Raw genomic sequence first — 21,638 nt, 5'->3', positions numbered from 1 at the left:
CCAGTTTTCCTTTCCTTGCTGCATCCCATAGCTTTACGCTGTCACTACCATGTTTCACATAGCAGACACTGTACTCAACACAGCATTCGGTTTTCTGTATGCACAGTGCTTTGATGTAGGCCAAAAAGCTTAGCTTCAGAATTATCTGATCAGGACTTCATCTCGCATGTTTGCCAAGTTCTATAATATTCCTTTTGAAACTGGAAACAGGTTCATTAATCCTTTTTCTTACTCTTTCAGATAAAATAAAACTAAAAAATACATAGCATGATAAAATGTTACAATACTCAAGGGTTCTTAGTGCTTTTGAAAGGAAATGTATGTGTGTAAAACTTAAATTTCAATCAAACCACAAGTTTAATTTTGTTATTTAATAGCGTGTTACATCCTGGCAGAGTTCAGTCAGCCATGATTCCTACCTCTCTTTGCTCAGAGCCATGCGTGGGGGATCCAGGTTGGGATTCTCCATGGACTCCATTTGCGGGCAGCGCAGGAAGTAGTAAAGGGTGTGGAGGGCGTCAGGCGACCAGGACACAGGCTGCTGGGCACGGGCGTGACGGGCAGGGCTCTGTCCTGGACGCACTGAGCTGAGACGCTGCATGTGGTGCATGGCACGGGACACCAAGTCACCTGGAACAGAGCAAATATAACACTGAACATCAGCTAAAACATTTGACCCAATTTCTCAATTCCCGGGAGATGGATGTGCAAAAATGTTGAGTAGTAGATAAAAAAAACCGCATAATTGGAGTTATGTGTTTAGACTCTGTGGTCTTCCAGTCAGACCGGATTTCCTCCTTTCCTCAACAACTTTCCTCCATGACTCAAATGAACTCTGCCATTAGTAGAGTCATTATCAGTAAGCAAAGCCAGACAGCCAGTCTAAAACAGTCATTCATCTTTAATCACTGAGGGGGTTAATGGGAGAACAGACAGCTGATCACTGACTCTAATGAACTGTTCAACTGTTTACTGCAAGAACAATTAGATCACTGGAGTCAGCATATAGATCTCAGTTTCGGTCATAAAAAAACAGATTAGCTATATAAAATCTACAATCTTATCTCAACTAGTCTTTATAAAAACAATTAAGAAAAAAAAGGTCCACTATATAAACTTAGTGAAGAACTGTCAGCATTTAGGAAAGGCTTACTTAGATAACAGTAAGGAAAAAACCAAAACAATCAGAAAAAAAAACAGGAAAATGTGATAAACCTTCTAGATACTGTTGGGAGACCACAGCCGCTGTAAGAAAAACACTAATCACACATCAACATTACACAGGTTAAACTTGGGACAGAGTTACATTCATTTAAAATGATTATCCCCGGGTTAATGTTTAGGCACATTTTCGAAGGCACAACAAAGCCCTGTGTCCAGTTCAGCTGTGTGAGTGTGTGTTAGTCTATGTTAAGAAGTTCTTCTGGGTTCCACCATGGGGGTAAGGCTGGGTTAGACAGACCAAAACAGACCCCATGTAAAGCTGAAGGGCCCCCTTTGTGCTATAACCAGGACCAAATATCCCTCCAGGAGGGCTCAGTGGAATTCCTGCACTACATGGAGAGCTTCTCTCTTAGTTTCCAGTCTACATTTTCCCCCTCAACCTAAACTTGGCTCCAGACAGACATGAAATGCCAATTCTTGAATTATAAATTTCACCCAAAGTCTTGTAATAAACACAAAGTTTTTTTTATTTAAATGCACATTGATATAAGTCATCTCTAGAATATTTTTGATGTATGCAGAGTGTTTGTATCTATGACGATATCTAGTGCAGAAATTCATCTCTACAGATGTTTCTCTGATTGGAGCCAAAGAGATCAGACAGGCAAAGTGCCAAACCTGCCGTATTTCTGTTGTATGTATGTGAATCAGTGGACACGTGTGCATGTGTGTGTGTTTTTTAGGCGTGAATGTGTGTAGATGCCAGCCCTACCCAGATTTGCCCCGTTTCACCCCACCAGAGAGAAGTGGCACAAAGAGGCCACTGAGCAGAAGTCAGAGAAAGAGCGTGTCTGTACTTTCTTAATGCCTCACTATAACGACGGCAACGTATGAACGTGGCCTTGTGCTGGAGGAACAAATGACAGAGTGTTGGTTCATTTGGAATAGGAAACTTATCCCTGACCAAAACTATCCTCCATCTCTTTTCCTTACTCCCTCCCCTAACAACATCAGTTTTCACCTTTCTACCTTTCAATAATTTTCCTGTAGAACCTTTACTCTCCATATAACTAAACCCTCTCCTATAAATCTATTCTACTGCCTCAAGCTACATCCCTAAACATCATAATTTCCTCTCAATTATTAATGAACCATATTTCTGTTCTTTATCACATTCAAATCCTTCGCAACCTACAGCGTACCCAATCATCACTATGAGCGCTTAATTTGTTTAGGCCTTCATAGTCCTTACTCACATAACACTGGGCTTCAAAGATTTTGTTTAAGATAGGTCAGATAAATAAAATTTATCTGAGACACAAGTATATCATTGTATTGCTCTTTTTGAGTAAAAGTGCTTAAATAGGGTTTACAAAATCTCTATATAGATGTCCAAAATAAACCATGACCCAATAAGGACCAAATATGGGCGCAGTTTATTTGGCAAGTTAGTCTCAGAGGAGAAACTCGAGCTCGATTCAAAAATATTTATGTAATACATTATGCCGTAGCAACAGTATTTATAATGTTTTTTTTTTACTTTTGATTTGCTTAGATCAGTGCATTCTGAAAGTCAATTATGAACACCATAGTACAATAATTTAAGACTGAGAATTTTTAAAGGGTTTAAGAATCTATGATTTTATTCAAGAAAATTTGTTGTTTTTTTGTGTCATTACCTAAACAACGTCCAGAATTTTTTTTTTTTACTTAAATGCAAACTCCAAACTAAAAGTGTAAAAGTGATTATTTTTACTCACTGAGCTCTGAGATGCTGCCCACACAAGTGGCCAGAAGAGATTGTTCCAGTGTTCTCAGCTCCAGCTGGGCGTAAGCATCCTCTCTGCTGTCCGCAGTCTGCTGGTTCTCTGTGTACGGACTGAAATGGGCTGGGAGTGACAAAACACCTACAGATGCAAAGACAAAAAAGTTAATTTAATTTCATGTGATAGACTTCACACAGTAGCAAGTTATTTCCAAGTGGAAGGAAAAACATTGTCAAAATTTAAACAGAATTCTGAAATTTATATTTAAACCATTTTACTTTGGTACAACTAAATGTTCGCAATAAATAAAATAAATGGATAGTGTCCATCTTTAATGTCAGTAACATGACAAAATGCTGCATTTGCAATCTTGCTAACGTGACCCACATTGCAAAGACAAGATTAAAAAAACAGTGAAACTAAGGACGTGCTTTCTTTCATGTTCATGGGGAAAATATGAAATATGCATAGTAGCATTGAGCACAAAATGAAACACATAGTTCTCTGAAAAGAGTCCAATGCTGTTATCTCTACAATATTTCACATTGTAGAGAAAACACTGTACACTGCATGTATTTCTTTCTTTTTTTTACCTACTCTTGTGCTTTCAAGACAAAATGGATGCTGGCAAAAACAAGCATGTCCAGCAGGTTAAATAAACCAAGAAAACATAATAAGCTTTATCCTGGTCAGTTGTGGCATTTCCTATTTGAATTGAACCCCTGAGGGCTCAGGAGCCCAACCCATCTTTAAACTTACTTTTTTAAGTAAACATTTCTACAGTAAAAACCAGAACTATATTTAAAAGAAGTCTTTCTTAAAAGGAATATGTTGCAATCAGTCAGATCAGATTTGCCCTACGTGACCGCCTACTGTGAGTTTACACTCAGACAAAGAGATAGGATCCTTTTTACATAACTTGAAGATTGCATCTTGTTCTTTCACTGCTGTAATTGTCTTCCTGATACAAGATAAAAGTAGCAACCAATGACGAGAAGACAGACTTCTATTTTTTTGCCTCTTTGTATTGCTCTGCCTCCTTTTTGTTAGCTTTTCTGCACAGTGTGTGTATAAACCAGGCTGTGTTGTAATCTGAAGTAGATCAAACCGTTTAGTGTGCTTGGTGAGCTGCCTGAAGGACAACTTTTTTTTTGGCTCTAGAAAGAGGCACGTACTTAATGCAATGGAGAACAAAATGAAGGGCGGGGGGTAGAGCTGGGGATAATAAAGAGAAGAAGAAAAAAGGTTTCTGGTGTATTTATGATGAACAAAAAAAAGAGCTGCATCATTTTTAACTTCCGCCCCTGGATGTTGTCCCTAAAATGATATTCTTATGCGTTTCTGATCAATGGTATGATGTTACTCCCCATAAGGGAGACATTGTTTCAAAACGCTGATGATGAGAAAGGAAACAAGAAAATGATGTACCATATACTTTTATAAAGACAACAGTAGCAGATTAGATGAGAAACTTCAAAAGTGATGAAATCAAAGTAACTCAATTACAATATCCTTGCAGCATTGATCTGCCGTCAAAGACTCTTCAGTCTCATTCAAAGTAACACTGCATCTATTTTTGCATACTTGTATTTTCATTGCAACCATCTGATTTGTATAATGTGCTAGTCCCTGTTTAAACACACAGTACATACATAGCTTTTAAAAATAAAGTAGAAATCTCAAATTGGCTCATTCAGATTGGATTTATAGCATTTAGCTGCATTTTTTTTTAGCTTTTCCACCAATCCTCAATTGCATTTAGTCTTTGACTGGGACATATTCAATTTGTTTTGATTCTACAGCATTCCCATTGTTGCTTTGGCTGCATGTTTAAGGTCACTTCAAGTGAAGCAGCTGAGAATGCCGACATGCAGTCAGCAGTGAACGCACACATTCCCTCTACTGGCATTCAGAACAAAAGAACTAAGAAATTTGAGGAAAATACTTAATACAAATCATCACTGATGCCGCACCAAAGCAAAACCTGTGCTAATGTAAATACAACTCCAATTGATTATTTTAAAACCTACGGGTAAATGTCAGATTTTCCCACAGTCCCAACCCTCTAGTTGCTTCACCACTGAACCCCAGTCTGCGTCATTTGGACCTTATTTTGGTCTGCAAGCCAACCCGGGCCTGTCCCCACCACCACTAATACTAGCAGCTCCTCCAATCTGCACATCATTTTTTGGCACTTCCGAGCATACAAGGAAGAGAAGGGAGTGAGTATTGGATCTGAGAGGTGGTGAGCATGTAGAGCTCTTTTGGAAATGGAATGAGTCATCCAACTAAGGGGGAACTTGGAGGAAAAAAAAATATTGGACTGGGCTGTGTAAGGCAGAGGCTCGAGACAAGTGACACGAGGGATTCATTCTTCTGAGGCTATTATGATTCCATTTCTGAGGTTGACCCTGCACATGTCATGTGGGAATCTCAGCTGCAAATCACAGCTGAAACTTACCACAAAGCCTGTTGCAGTTTTACACACCCATCCAAATGTTTCTCCCTCAAGCCATTTTATCTTAACTTAGCCCAACTGGGTTATTACCAAGGTTACTATACATTTCCAGTGCATTTGTCTTCACACAATTTTTCCATGCAAAAAATAATACATATCTAGCAACAACATAAGTGGGAAATGATTACCTTTTCCTTTGAGTTACTGGTCATGAGCACAGGAAAGCGTTTTTTTGTAAAATTGTTAAACAGATCAAGTTTCTTACACACTAAAACTAGAATAAACTGTAGCTTACAAGTTTGTCCTAAAAAGGCAACTTTCTTTATCTCTTTTCTAAAAAACAGAAACACAAAAAAATTTCAAAAAGTTAATTCTTCATGAGGCGATGTTCCACTGCTTTTCCACCACATCACTTTGCTGTATCACTTTGTTGCTAGTGAATTATCTTATGTTATCTCCCAAGTCCTCTTTTGTCTAACGCGACTCATGCGCGGCGGGAGTATTGTTAGATTAGATAGCTAGACTTTCGAGAATGTTTACGCTTCTCATATCAGTTATTTGGGTTGTAATCACCTTTTTTTTTCAGAGAACCATGCACTTGTCTCATTTTGAAAAAGACATTAATCAATACACAAAGTTTTCTTCAATGTGTGATGAAATAGTACAAAATAAATCATAATTCTCATCTTAGCATCAGTGTGGGAAATACTGCTTGGATAAAGTATTTGGTAGGCTATAATATCCCAGGAGACATTCAAGAACATTGCTCGTCAATAAAGTGCCCTTTACTGACACGTTAAGTATATACTAGTAACTAAGATTAAAAAAGCTCTGGGTGAATGCTGGGAATACTTAAGATAAAAAATGTGAAACAGTAGAAAATAGTAAAGAGCAAAAGGCATATTGTTCCAGACTGTGTAGGTACCCTGCTGCTACTTTTCAGCAACATATCAAATTTTATGTTATGTTTGCCGTTTTTGTTGCCAAATTCTTTTCCCACCCACAAGCCATACTTACTTTGTTTTGTCTACCAACGAATGAGTATGTCTACAGAATGATACAGTCATGCTAGCTTGCTCAGGAAAACCGTCACTCAATTCAAACTGACAGAGGACAACAAAAAAACAAAACAAAAAAAAATGCATCAACACACGCCATTTCTTCTTTAACAACCACCTCATTCATTACAGAGTGGACAGATCAAAGCTTTCAGGAAGAGAGGGCTTCAAAGTCACTTCCCCTGCTGAAAAAAGAAGTTCTGATTCTGGTCCAGGGAATTGTAAGCTTCTTCCACTGCACACAACAGTACAGTGTTTGATAGGGTGCAGTGGGGTGTGTGTGTGAAACTCCCACCACCTCCTGATCCCCCGTCTTTCAGTGAGTGTGTCTTTTTCCACACAAGAAAAGAAACAGTTGTGCTTAATTTCTCCTCTGTGGAATCCATACGCCAGATGTGATCGCTCACTCAAAGGACCAACCTCTTGTTTTCCACATGTAAATGCTCCAAAACACCTGTTTTTCACACATCACCACATTCCTTCTCCCTGCTTTTACATCAAGTGCAATACATAGGTCTTTTGTCAGAAGCAATGAGCAAAAAAATGCTGACTGAAGACTAATACTATAAAGGCACACTCTGAAAGGCTAAGAAGGGTCGTTATTCAGCTACACTAACTGCAGTGTTTGAGTATGTGAGGTTAAAAATGTGCTTGCTTGTTCTGCTAACCCTCCTTCTGATACTTATCTAAACAAACTCTTAGCAAGACAGAGGGGCATTTAGAAACTTAATGTGGTGTATTACTATTTGGGTAAAAAAAAATTATCATTGACATGTTGACCTACAAGTGTGTCTTTCAAAATAGAAACTACGTGAATAGGCGACAGACATATTCATAACCCAAAATGGCTCATGTTTGATCTCAGATTTGACTGAAGTGCCCATTCACTGGAATACTTGAGCTCAAATAGGTAATGGTACTGATTTATGCGCTTAAGAAGTTGTATCTACTATATACACAGTGACACTTCTGTGTCAGTTTGATAAATAACAAACGAGCAAAACGGGGTCTGGTCAGCATCCTCCTGACACCTCTGTCGACCCTGGCTTCAAGGAGTCAGAGGTGGAGCACAGCTGGGGCCTAGAGTGGAAGTAACCTTATCAGCTGTATGGAAGAGGTCTTCAAGTCGGTGTCTGAATACCCACATATATCATTAATCACTGAAATGGAACATTTTGACTCAACCAAGTGGAAACATTTGAGGGAAAATCTGCTGCTAGACAGATGAGTACCAGAGAGAAACAAAGGACAGAAAAACTTGCTCATTAACTTAATTAGGACTGACCATGAAGTAGTAAGTTTTAAGACTCAAGTCCAATGTTTTCCCCCCTCATCACCATTTCTAATGCTGTGGTAACGACATTCATTTGGTTTGGAAGTTTTTACAGTGTGAAAAACACTTATTCCAAAATGAGTAAGGTCTTTTAAAAAGAAATCAGATTCTTAAACCTTATGTTTCCTATGAAGGGATTTTGGGAGGTTTTTTCAAGCTAATATTTAAAGAAAAGAAAACCAAAAATAGTACTACAGTTACAAACAGGCAACTGTAGTAGCATGAGGTCGTTTTTCCACAACCCTAGATAGTCTAGATATAACTCTGCAATAACAGGCCAAGTGTGAAAGTACCCACTCTGCTCATCATAAACCTTATTGTGAATGACCTGAAAAGCCATTTTCTGATCATGTTTTTACAGTAAAAGCATCAAGATGAATAAATGTACAAGTTGACTAAAGTAAAAAATCTCAATGTTGTGAAAATAAACCACTTAAGAAATACCAACCTTGCAAAGACATGACTGAGGTTGTAAATGTGGCATGCAGCAACATACCTACCAACCACTTTCAAACAAATCACACAAATTAGGAGAGGTAGGATTCAGAACGATGAGTTTTAGATTCCCACAGACCACAGAAAAATATCCCCACAAAATCTACAAAACTAACCCTAATCCTCAACATGACTTCAGCTTTTTTCCTCATCCTCATCTTCTCCCTCTTTAACTCGCTGATCTTCCAGTCTTGTTTTACATTTTACATTCCAGGCTGTGAAAGTGGTGCCTGTGGTAATCCAGTCACATTCAAGAATCTCAATTTCCATATGTGCCACCACATCACATACTGTTCAGCAAAGGGACAATATTACTGAATGACTAGTTTTTATTGGTCCATGGCTCCCCATACTGTAAAGGACTGGAAATATACTATATGGTAAATGGAGGTTGGGTCTGTCCCTCTAATGACACAGAATGACTTATTACAGACACACACACACACACACACACAGCAATAACAGATTCACATAAACATCTAACCTCAAACCCGCTTACTCCTAATGCAATCAACTTTTACAACGATGAAGTCACCATCAAGAGCCAGTCTCAGGAGGAGAAGAGCTTGACAAGAGCAAAATGAAAAATGCTGTCACAGATCTATAAGCTTCATATGATTATGGTTAAATGAATATAACAGATCAAGAGTGGATGTTTTATTTGCCCATTTCAAAAAGGAACAGTTAACCCCTATAAAGAACAAGCAAACTTCTATTTAGCTCTGAGCTAATACTACTACAGCATTTGGACCAGAGCTAAAAAGTGTGCATGTGCATTTATAAGAGTGTGTGTTCACATTAATTGCTCTCTTTCTGTACATGTGTGATCAGTCAGCTTGCTCTCAGCAGGATCCTGGGAGTGAAAACAGAGAACCAGTCAGTTTAGACGGCAGACAACATGCCCATTGAGCAATAGGTCTTTAGCTGAACCCAAGACTGACTCACATTTTAGAAACACACACAAACACAAGTAATTCACTGAATAGTGTTCAAGGGTCAGTTTATATAAATTGTGTAAAATACTTTTACATAACAACTAGATGCCTTTTTTTTTCTTTGAATGAACTAGTTGTCCCAAAATGTTTGATTTCAGAACAATTCTGTTAGTCTAATAACTTTGTAGTGGCTCTACACTACTTCTCTTAATATTTTCAAGTTTTTTTATGGGTTCCTAAATGGAAAAACACAAGAGCACCTTTGCTGAGCAAACCTGAATTTATCAAATATGGCTGCCCTACATATAAAACATGATGAAGGTACTATCAACACTTCCTTCAGGTTGCATCTCAGTAAAGTAGTAGCACAACTAGTACTTAGAAGAAAAGTATATTTTCTTCAGATGTCTTGTTTCTTCAATAATGCATAAAATAGGAAGAAATATATTAATTTGGATCGCAGAGCTAATTGTAATTAGCACCACTACAAACCCTACTGTTTTTACTACTATAGAATTTTCAAAACCTGCAATATTTTTTATTTGCAGATGTGCACATTGCACACTTCTTTAAGAGAGGTCTATAAAATATCTCAAACTCCAAGTTAAAAAACCATTGTGAACATGTTTGCAATGTCCTCAGTCACTCCTGAGAAACAATCCGTTTTTGAGTCCATGTGCTTCTTATTTTCATGTTTTTTTCCCTAATGGAGATAAGATTGACGTATTGTAAATGGTGGAAGGAGACAGCCAGGAATGCAGAATTATTATCACACTAAAAAATCCTAACATCTTAATATATGATAGAAACTCTCAACTGGTGCTTGGTTCTCACAGAGCAATGGGCAAGTTTGACAGAGGGACTTAGAAGTCTGACGTTTCAAAGAACTGGATCCAAAATCCCCCCTTGTAAATCTAAAGCTGCTTTCTGCTGACTAACATTCTGGGTTGGGCTGGGAAACGAGTAAACTTATGCAGTGAGTCAAACTGTAAGGAAAAAAATAAGGGTGGTGGCAAAGGGATGATTATCAGGATTAGTGAAGCATTTTGTTTTATCCCAATGTGCATCTACCCTCTTTTTTATGTCACACCATCTAAATATTTCAATTCAGTTTCACATAAAAAACAAAAGTGCCATAAGGCAACATGTGATTTAGTACTCATATTTTAGTACATATTTAAACTTTCAAAAGCAAGGGTGAATAATGAACTTGAGCTCCATATTTTTACACTGACAGATGAATTCATGAAATTACATCAATGCTCTATAATGACAAATGACTGTTTAAAAAGTTTTTAGTGAAATAATGCAAACTTAATTGACATAGATGACTGAAAATTGACTAAAATTATTGTTCAAGTAAAGCAGACACCATGAATAAATTCACTTTTCATCCCACCTACATCCTTAAGTGATCCAAATCTACACAGTCAGCTCCCTACACACTGGAGCCCATTCTGTCTTTTTAAAGATAGAAACCTACTTGTACAGGAGTGCTGCATTAACCTTTCTACTACTATAAAATTCCAATCAAAATCGCATTAAGAGAGAATACCCTCAACATTCATCTCATCCCATTAATACTTGATGGAGGTAAGATAAATATCATTGGACATTATTGCAACTCAACAGCATTTTGCTCTAGCAAAGTGAAGTGAGCAGGGCTTGGTTCTGAAGGCCTGCAGCAATCTAAGAGCAGTAATGAGAAGGGTTGCTTGACTCACATCTGCCCGACTCTAAAGCTAGGAGGCATTGTTGAGAAGAATCGCCCTCTATGCACAAGACTAAAAGAGTTCAATACTGGGAGGAGATGCATTATGGTCATAATGCTAGATGTTGGGAGTGGGAAGATTACCTTGTGTAATTAGTCAGGAAATCAATGCCATGGATGGAACTTGTTTTAAAGCAGCATAGTAAAAAAAATAAATCAATGGACCACCCAACTTCTGATCAACAAAGGTTTTCTGATAAGTTATGCATGTTAAGTTTGGACACACACTAGAACAACCATAAATAACGTGATACGTCAAGTGTTCAGATATCATCCAAAGCAAAAATCATTGGGCCATGTGTCGGGCTCACAGACGACTGCAGGAGAGCACATCAGGGCGATGATGACCTGGGTGTGTCAGGGACCTCAAGGGTCACCTCTTTAGCAGGAGGTTGTAAAATACCTTTCACTACACCAGGCAGCTTGTTCACGAGGCTTTAGGACCCATCTGACACCCAAGTAGGTTTACAGCCAACCTCTGACTCTTGTGGTCCACCCCCACACTCACACTGAACACAGAAGGGGTGCCTTTATCTCAATAGGTCCTGCTAAAAATGACCTTCCTGTTATGTAGTTATGGCATCTCTTGACCCCAAAGTCAGACTTCAACACACAAAGACACACATTCAGGGCATCCTCTTTAGCGTGTCAGTGAGCCTACAAGTGTCCACATGGTGGTCTGCTCTATAGAAGACCCTGAAATGTTAGACAAAGGTTTATTGTGGTCATTTTGTCGGTAAAAAATTACTAATATTTATGGCTCAATTTTTTTCTTAAAGTGCGGCTGGACAAATTGGGTTGCAAATAAAATGATAGAAACATGAGAAAAGGTTATGTGTTTATTTCAGCTTATTTGTAGGAAATGAGATGCTGCAACTTGATAATAGGAAGATACCATCATCTGTATCACGTATTTAACACGTTAGCGACAATGGCCCCATCACAGTCCCAATAGTTTTAGGTCTTTATGGCTTGTCAGAAGAAGTTCAAGAATGACAATTGTCCTCCCCTACCTGTTGCTGGGCAATTTCAGTTAGCTACCTGAAAGAAGGCCCCTACATTTTTTAGCTTAAGATAGAAAAAAAAAAAAAAAAGTCTCAAAATACTGTAATTCCAGCCATAAAATACAGCAGGTAACCCATTACTCTTCTTGAAAAACACTTAAAACTGAAGTCGGATACAAGTAAGCATGTCTGGTTCAATGCTGACTGCAGGCTGGACACCAGAGCAACCAGCCTGATTAAATAATTCAAACTCCTGGAGTTAAGGAGAAAAACGTAAAAAATATATAATCTGAATTTAGAGCGCTTATTCAACACTTATCACCCATCGATCAAACCAAAAATGTAATAACCAATATTTCAGATAACAATTGAAATCTCAGTGTTTGAGAATTTCAAATGCTTCAAAGTTATTTATGACACCAAGTCCAAAGTATGCAGGTCTCCGCCCCAGAAAAAGTTAAACAAAAGCAATTTCAGACTCAGACACAATAAACCCAAGTTGCTCAAACGACACTTTGTGCAATCTAGTGTGATCCTCAGTCTGAGGTGAATTTGATGTTTAGTTCCTACAGTGGTCATTTGCTCACACATTTCTTAGTCACGAGCTTGGCAGCAACTCAAAGCTACAGGAGGTGAGAATGTGTGCACATATGTAGATGAGGTTGTATTGTGATGCATTCCCAGCTGTTACTATTTCAGGACTCAGGGACAAGCCTGACTTTGCCCCAATTATATATTTTAAACAGACCTCTGAGCACCACTTAAAATGCCTAATCCCAGTAAACTGTTTTAATGAAACTGTCTTCATAAATGTATTATGATGTAGATGTACTAAAGATATAAGAAGATTCTGTTCCATTGTTCTACACGGACCACCCACTTAAGCTAAGGCTAAAGGAAACAGGAGAAGGAAAGAAAAAAAGACAAAAAACAGATATTGTTAAAGAAAGATAACCTTTTTCAAATCCTTGTGTATTTCTTAACTTGTCACATTTATTTATACCACAAAACCAGAGCACACATAATGTTTTAAGACAGAACAAACAATATAAAAGCCAGAGTCAATTTGCCTTTTGTGAATTTAGGAAGCTGGATAATTCTCACAAGAGTCTGTGTGTATATGAGCATATATGTGCCAATACAATTCTTCCCAAGAAGAAAAAGAAGATTCAACTTACATTTCTATGGTGCAAACCAAACAGGCTGAATAATGGCCGACATAATTGTACTGAATATTAATGAACCCAACCACTGAAACTTAGATGTTGGCAAAACCAAGTTTGGTTTTGTTTTGGCAAATCCCTCAAACAAAAAGATAAATCACTATGAATGATATGTAGACTGATTAAATCTTGCTCATAATGTGAACAAAAAGAGTGAATAGTTTTCCAAGCACCTTTCACAGTAAACCACAGTAAACCAACTCAGAGTTGTGATATGTGCTGAGTATCTGAGTCTAACCACCATGGTATTGTTAGTAAATCATGATGAGTGAGAGGTGCAAGCCACATCCTGACCACACACACTAAAAACACACAAAACCCCTCTAGCCTTCCCAGACGGAGCACATTGCCCAGCAGCTAAAGACATTTTAAAGGAGGTGGCGTGTGTGTGAACATTTTAGGGGTAATGTTTGTGTGTAGCCTACTGGGAGATGAGAGCTATTCTTGTGCACACTGACAAAGTTCTTACACAAACAAACAGCGTCAAGACCCTTTTCCTTCCATTTTCCCCCCACAGAGTCTTTTTGAAGGCACTGATAACAGCTGAAAATTCCCACAAGACCCGCATGTCTTAATTTTGTATATGAATGTTATCCGTCAGATTTTACATAAGCTGCATCTTTAACTTCTAACTTACGGGTTATCTTATCCATTTTTTAAAGCCACCATTACATCTTTGAACTTCCTGCCCTGTTCTAAGCCAATAACCACAAATAGGCAGACAGACAGGGGAGGAGGCTGTTGGCACATTTCGTCCAGCTGCTCGCCAACCGTTCAGGGTTGGGGTTTGGACGACGCAAAGCAATAAGCAGGAAAAATGCATGCATTGGTTTCCCCACACTTGACAACTCCCATTCTCCAATTTCAGTCCCTGATGTCTCCAATGGGCTTTCAGAAACAGCAGGGTGATAATTACTTACATTTTACTTTTTGTCACTAGAGACACCACAACGTGATAAGAACAAGCTGGGGACATGATAAGATATGTTTAATGGTGTTTGAAATAGAAATACAGAAAAAATAATCTTCTGCCTAAAAAGTGAGGTCATGCCTAGCTGCTAAAAAAAACCCAGTTTGCAATAAAACTAATAAAAACATTTAAGATTAGGTGTTCTAAATGTAGAAAGATTTTCTAAAGAAGTCCTCTCTCAGCAGCAGGTTCCCAGGAGTCTAAAGGCAACAGAAGGTCTGTGAAGGAAATCACTGGCTCACCTTCAGCCAGGAGGGACCTGGCAAAAACAGACCGCAGCTGAGAGCCAAAACGTAGGAGAAGCAGAAAAAGGAGAAAAATAGTTACAAGATAAGTGACCAAAGAAGCTTGAATATTTCTTCAATTTATTTCTCAGACCGCAGACAATGGTAAGCAAAGGTCACAAAGAAAAGAGAAAATGCTCAAGAGTATAAAATTAAAATGCAAAACACATATTTGACCATCCTGTGCTTTTCAGTTAGCAGTAAACCTCATTTCCGCTACCAATACCTATATATCAGAAAATTCAGAAAGAATCTCCCTTGTAGCTTGACTGCAGCTCCTCTGTGCTTAATTTCAAGCTTACAGTGACCTTTGGTGGTACTCTGAATATTTGGCACAAGCAACCGTAAGATAAATAAGTTTTAACTGCGATATACAGCTATGAAGCACTCATGGCAAAAAGATCTGAGAGTTCAAACATGATTTTTCCTTCCTCAAACATCTAAAAAGAAGTAGTTCAGGGGGAGGAAATGGGGAAGAGACGAGTCAAAAACCAGTGGGGATTTCTAACAGATATGCTCAGTGACCAGGCCAACTGGTATTACCAACAAAAGCTAATGTGTTTCAAACATTGTTCCAACATGCTCACCACAGGATGATGGAATAACCTTTTTGAAAGATTTGATGAGAATGGAAAACCTATTGACTGCAGATATGACCAACGTTTTGCATCCTGGACAAGCTGGATGCAAAAAGTTACTCAGCTGTTTTCCCCGGTGGAGCTGGCCCAAAAGCCTAAGGCTCTCTGCTTAGGCTTCTGCCTCTGCGACTGGACCCCGGATAAGTGGAAGATAATGGATGGGGTGGGTGGATGGATACAAGATAAGCTGCTAACCTAGATTTTGAGGTCAGGCTTGTTGGGAAACTCAATTTTTCCACTTGTAGTCGTGGCAACACATGTTGGCTAATTTACTCCTTTTGAAATCTGGAAATGTCAGCATCTGTATAAAAATGTTATCCATTGTTAAATGGCATTTTGCAATCACATGGTACCAATAAATGCAGTAGTTTTTCTTTTCTGGTTTTATGACATTATACAACAAACTGTCAAAGCACAAGTCCTATTTGTAAAATCTGTCTGTATAGTTGTACAATAGAGAATCACTGCTTTAATGCATTTCTATACTTGAACTTGTGAACCACTCCCAAAATCCCACATTTGACACCTTTCTACTTGTGCACCCTTGTAAAAGTTCATAATGCTTTACATTAAAACCGGGGTACTGTGGTGGGGCAGGGGCAAAGCACAACCCATGTATCGAGGCCCTAGTCCTCATGCTGGTGGTCGCAGGCTCGATTCCCAGCCTGGTGACACCTGCTGCATGTCCTCCCCCTCTCTCATAACCCCCCTTCCTGTCAAACTACTTTCAAATAAAGGCCACTAGAGCCAAATAAACCTTTAAAAAAAAAAAAAAAGTTCATTAAAACCAAAGCCTCACTGAATGCATGGTCTGCTACTAGTTTTCTATTACTTCCCTTTTACAAAATAGAATAGTTGCATTTCAAGACTCCACTGCAGAACACATTTATCAGCAGCTGCATGTGGAGCAAAAACCAACAGAGGAAGGTCAAAGGAGTAGAAAAACTGAGATGAGGAGCTTTGGGGAAACTTCCAGCCTTCCACTGGGTCAAGGCAGGACTCAGCCAAGGTTTTTTTTTCCCTGCATGGAGCTAAAGGCCACAGTAATCCATTCAAAAGTGTCAGTAATAGTAAGACAAAAAGCAAATAAAAATGTAAATCCACTTATATTAAAAGATTTTTTTCTAATTTTGTGTTTAAGAAATTTGGGAGTACTTTACTGATTTATTTCTAAAAAAAACAACAACAAAAAAAACACAGTGGAGTATGTTGTGCAGTTCTTTACATTTCAGATTAGTGTTAGAAAGCAAAAATGACACCAAAAAGATCAGTCCCTTAGCCACACCTCCTCTTTCCTGAAAATAAGCTAGATATCACAGATATCAAATAAAGTCTACAAATTCCATATAAAACCCCCCCCAACAATTTCCCCATCTGTTTGTGTCTCCATTTAAACTATTTTAAGTTCAGCTGAGTGAGTTTGCAGTTGTATTCATTTTGCTATCTATGTCTATTCAGGCAGCAGGACAGAGCCACAATGTTATCAGAGTGACAAAGAATCTCCAAGACATCTCCTCCCACTTTAAGTACACACATATGTGTTTGCCTTCCAGTCAGATGTCATGAGTTTTAAATCCATCATTTCCTTAAAGTCAGATCATTGCCTATAGTTTGGAATTACTGTGTGCTTCTCAGGTGAAAACAGAAACCTTTAAACATAGGACAATAAAACCACTTTGTTTAAATGTTAGCAAGAAAGAACTTGGATTAGTCCGGGCTGCTCAAACTGGACCTCTCTGGGATACGGCTGACCAACTGGGTGTGTGTCGCTTGTTTTATGACGCACTGCTCCTAAGGCTTAATATCTCCCCACTGAAAACTCTAAACCACTAACACATCTGCCTCCTACACCTCCATTGTCAAACTATACAATCCCTTTATTCGTGCAAGACTGAACTTTCAAAAAGAGGTCCTTATTTAGGGGACAGAAAGCTTCGAAAGGGAGACAATTATTGAACAAAGCGTCTAATTATTGGTGGAGTTGCCCAATAGAACACTGCTCCACTTATCCCCGTTAACAACTTCCTCTTGACCCCTGTTAGTGAATTTATGGCACAACACATTATAATTGCCGTCAGTGTGCCTTTACGATACTTTTATTACACCATTTAACAGCTGTACATATGAAACATGGGGTGTTGATGCAAGCATACAGCATATGTATTGTTACTTAAAACTTAACCCAAAAAACAATTTTGAAAAATAAACAATACAGAAATGTATGCTTGTGAGATCAGGGAAAAGGAGTTGGTGCATGCAATTTTTTACTGTAGCATCTAGTCGAAATTAATAAAATAAACAATGTTTTTCTGAACTATTATTTTGGTTAGAAGTGGAGTTATTTGAAAAGCATTTGTTTAAAACTTGCAGTTAAAAGTCCTTTAATAAGAGGTCAGAGAACAAGCTGGAGTGACAAGAGTTTTTCCAGGTGTAAAGAACAATGCAGGCCGTTTCACACTTCCAGTCAGATAGCTGATAGCTGGTCATTTCTTGCTTATGAGAAAGACAAATTTGGCTTAGAAATACGTTTGACTGCAAACAAAACAGAAAAATCACATTTTGAGAGTAGTTTTAAAGCAACAGTTACTTACGTTACTGTCAGCAAGTTTTTACTGGAGGTTGTTGCACCATGTCAATGTCAATTCTAAAGCGGCTAAAATTCAGAAGTGCTCTCAGACCAAAGTTGTGGTCTGTTAAGTTTCTGTCTGACTGACTTCCTCTGCAGCCTCCATGTGCAGAGTCTGAAAAAAAAATTCAAAAAATGGAAAAAAAACTGAGCCAAATCGTGACGAAGCAAAGGTACTCTGGAAATGGTCGCTTGGGTGGAATGTGCTTTGGAGAGACTGGTGCAAAAGAAAAAAAAATGATGGAAATGGATAAATTCAAGATTTGAAAAACCTAGCCAACCTGCTTTGTCACAAAACCCAAACCATGCATCACAAAGTATGACACTGAGGAAGAAGAGAACATACAGGGATCATAAGACGGTATCCAGTTGGTGAGAAATTCCAGCTCACATCACACAACCGATCTTCCACCTCCAACCATTTACATTCTCTATAAGCCGATCATACGGCCACTGAGGGGAAAACCTGGCCACCACTGCTGGGATGTATTTTGTCCAGCACTGTCTGTGACCTGCGGTGACACACAGATGGCAAACACTGCACAGTAACAGCCTGGCCAGCAGAAAGAGACAGAACAGATGTCACTGAATAGACAGAGGCCACTAATTCACGCAACCCATCCAAACACAAACTAACTGACAAGAGCCACTCATTACAGATGTTCCCAAATTAGTTTGATGACATCCCAAGAGACCTATCATATAAGGACCACCATCGCCCTAGAATGCAAAAGTAAAAGCATCTGGTTTGAGTGTTATTGCAAAAAGAATAAACAGGCAGTCAGGGATTTCACTTAAAGCCTAAATCAAATTATTATGATTATGATGATTATGTATATTAAAAAAAATGTGCTTTAGGTCTATAATAAAAATAAATGAACAGTTCCACCAAAAGATTTGTATTTCTCTCCTCAGCAAAATTGTGACATGTTTTGTAACCGACTGCACTGAAAAGCAGACGTTTTCCTTTAGTTCCCTCTGGGAACTGAACTGTTTATTTTACTTCCTGAAAGGAGGTCCACACATGGTGGACACAAGATGCAGATATACTGTCGAAAGAAAGGCAACTGAACACTGTAGAAGAGTGTGTCCTACTTGATGGCGTCTGCTTTTCCTGTGCCCACATGTGCTCTCCAAATGGCCCGCTAAATGTGCTCCTTCCCTCCACCAACCACAAGAGAATTCCAGGAAGCCTTACTCTGAGGTTTGCTCCAAATATGCAGTGTGTGTGTGCACCACTGTGGCTATGTTAATCGAACCATATGCTCTCCAAGATGACCTTGACCTAGCAGGTGATGTATTTTAGGAGATGACACTATGAACAGGGGTTCATATGTAAAATGACTTTAGCATATTGTGTACTCCTAAGAGGGAAAAAGAAAAGTGAAATGCAAAAGTAACAGACAGAATAAAAAGATTGGGGAAAAAATGATTGCAATCAATACAAATTGAGTGTAACAATGATTTTAAAAATCCAAAAATTGGATGTTGGGTGAGGTCTTAGTGAAGATCAGACAATACTTGACAGCACACAGACAGAAAACCATTCTCAGATCACAGTTTAAATGAGTTCAAAACCACACTGGTGTAGTTATCAGCATAAGTCTGGGAGGGAGGGGAATGCACTGTGATGTGGACAGAAAGTGGTTCAAGCAGTTATATTTATATATTTACATGTGTGTTGTTGCTGATGAAGCTCAAAGCTTGGTGACACAACAAACGCATTCCACAGTGAGCAGATACAGGATTACAGAAAGAGCAGTGGGTGGTGCAAAGAACAAAACAAAAAATATACAGAGGAATTAACACTGCATTCGTGTAATTATCAATGGAATTTTTAAAGAAAAGAAAAGCTAAACTTTTTCAATTTGGGTTTTTCTTCCACAATGACCTGCATTTTCTTGGCTTGAGTCAAACCTTGGCTTCAGACAGAACCAGTCACTAATTGTCACACAGACTGTATGCCTACATTAGTCAGCATTCAAAAACCCTAGAGCAACACATGCAAACACAAAGCAGTCCCCTTATAAGGTGCAGACACCATCACAATAAGATTACAGAATGTAAATCAAAGCAAAAACCTAGGAGGAAAAATATCAAAGACAGCAATGACCTACTTATGACAGGAGCATAATTTAGCCAAACCCATTCATTATGGGCTATCTGCTGACAGAACTTGGCACGGTGGCCGATGGCCAATGACACGCATGTTTAATTCTAGCAACAGTTTTTCATGAGCTTTCTTGCACATTTTACTTTGCAACACTTTTACCTCTCAACCATTCCTCCATCTGAAGAATAAAAGTGCCGTTTGAGTTTTTTTAAACTCTCCTTGAAAAGTAAGGCGAGATATAAATTATTGCTGAACACATGAAGTGAACTGTGTTTTTTTAAAAGCCATTTTATCAATCCTGCCAACAATATTAAAATGCACAGCAGCTAGTCGCAGTATCACTTGAAGTCCTAAGTCATAAGTCCCAGTCAGCTCAGCTGTTTGCCCGACCACAATGCTGTGTGGCGTTAACACCATTTGTACCTGCACATTCGGGTTCACTGGGACTCTGTGTGCACATTAAAATCCCAGATTACTGAGACTACTCACACTGTGCTTGCCTTCAGCAAAACATTGCTGCCACCCTGTCACTGGTAAACCACAGCAGACATAGAAAACAAATGATAAACTAAGGGGTCTTTGTACAAGTTGAAGAAGAAACAACAAAAAAAAAGCTTGTTTTGCCGATTTCCACAGCGTGGATACTTCTTTCAATCAAAACAATACAATTTAACTGATCTTTGACAAGGAAAACACTATTTTCTTTATATTTATTTATTAATTTCCTCTAATAACACATAATCCACATTATCAAGCTTCTGTGAAAACCATCCCCAATTAGAACACCGTCATTCAGATAAGATAAAATAGTCTGAAGAGAGGTGTATGCGTGTTCAGCAGATTTGCATTTAGGCATGAAAAGGCATTTTAAAGTTGTCATTTAGAATGTGTAAAATTTAGAATGTGTAAACAAAACAAAAATAAACTCAACAAACTTAGTGCTTTGCATTTAACAATGTAAAGTTATTTAACAAGCAAACCTTAAATTCCTGAGGACAGTAAAATATAAAACATATAACAGTCAAAATAGTTTGTCTTTCAGTGAGTGAGACTAACAGAAAGTCACAGAAAATCCAGACTCGTTAGCTCGACCAAAAACTCTGCATCAACTTTAGCAAAGCTCAGTTAGTTGTGTACATTAAATGTGTGAGCTAATAACATTTCTACCTTTAAAAAAAATAAAATAGGGAGTAGATATACTTTTCTACTTTGACTAAAACATTCAGAAGGTACATTTGTTTTTCCTCTGATGCATACTAAAGCAATTGAAGCCCTTCTTTTGCTACATACATATGCATTTACAGCAGCAATTCTGCATCGAGAGGCTCCTCTTCAGCAGCAAAGATTTGGATCAGACTGACCTGAGTCAGACTCAAATAAATTTCTCCAAAGAGCACAGCAAGGGGTTATTATGTCCAATTTTAGTTACACAAATCTTGTTCCACACAATCCCTGAAACTCATCTGAGCTTTCTCTCCTTATCACAGACATCCAGCAGCACCTTGTTGTCTGAAATAATCAGCAATTCAACTTTACCTCCAAATCACCAAGAAAATGCTTCAAAACTAGCAAAAACAGGTTTCTTAAGTTAGGCAGTGAAAGCAGTGCAAGTAGATGTATAATTCTTTAAATATCCCAAACAGCGATGATTGGTATATTTTATCCTCGTAAAACACACCAGCGAACAAATTTATTTTGGCGGGTGATGAAGACCACAATACAAAGACCTCAGTTTACCATTCATGAGATCAGTGAGCTCTTTAGAAGAAAAGACTAAATGCAGCATTGTTTGTTTCTCCT

The 21,638-nt window shown here is 38.4% G+C and overlaps 1 protein-coding gene across 1 annotated transcript in view; it reads right to left on the bottom strand.

Moving 5' to 3' along the window:
* abtb2b (ankyrin repeat and BTB (POZ) domain containing 2b) overlaps positions 1–21,638 on the bottom strand; it is a 42,370-nt gene that overhangs the window by 12,783 nt on the left and 7,949 nt on the right. The window contains exons 3-4 of the mRNA XM_008411541.3: positions 2,925–3,071; positions 420–630 (exon numbers count right to left, since the gene is read on the bottom strand). Of these exons, the coding sequence (XP_008409763.1) occupies positions 420–630; positions 2,925–3,071 (358 nt within the window). The remainder of the gene's footprint in view (positions 1–419; positions 631–2,924; positions 3,072–21,638) is intronic.

Source organism: Poecilia reticulata, chromosome 6 (genome assembly GCF_904066995.2).
Source record: "Poecilia reticulata chromosome 6, P_reticulata-male-v2, whole genome shotgun sequence".
NCBI classification, from domain to species: Eukaryota; Metazoa; Chordata; class Actinopteri; order Cyprinodontiformes; family Poeciliidae; genus Poecilia; species Poecilia reticulata.
The sequence above is the reverse complement of the archived record's forward strand: the minus strand, read 5'-3'. Positions and strand labels throughout refer to the sequence as shown.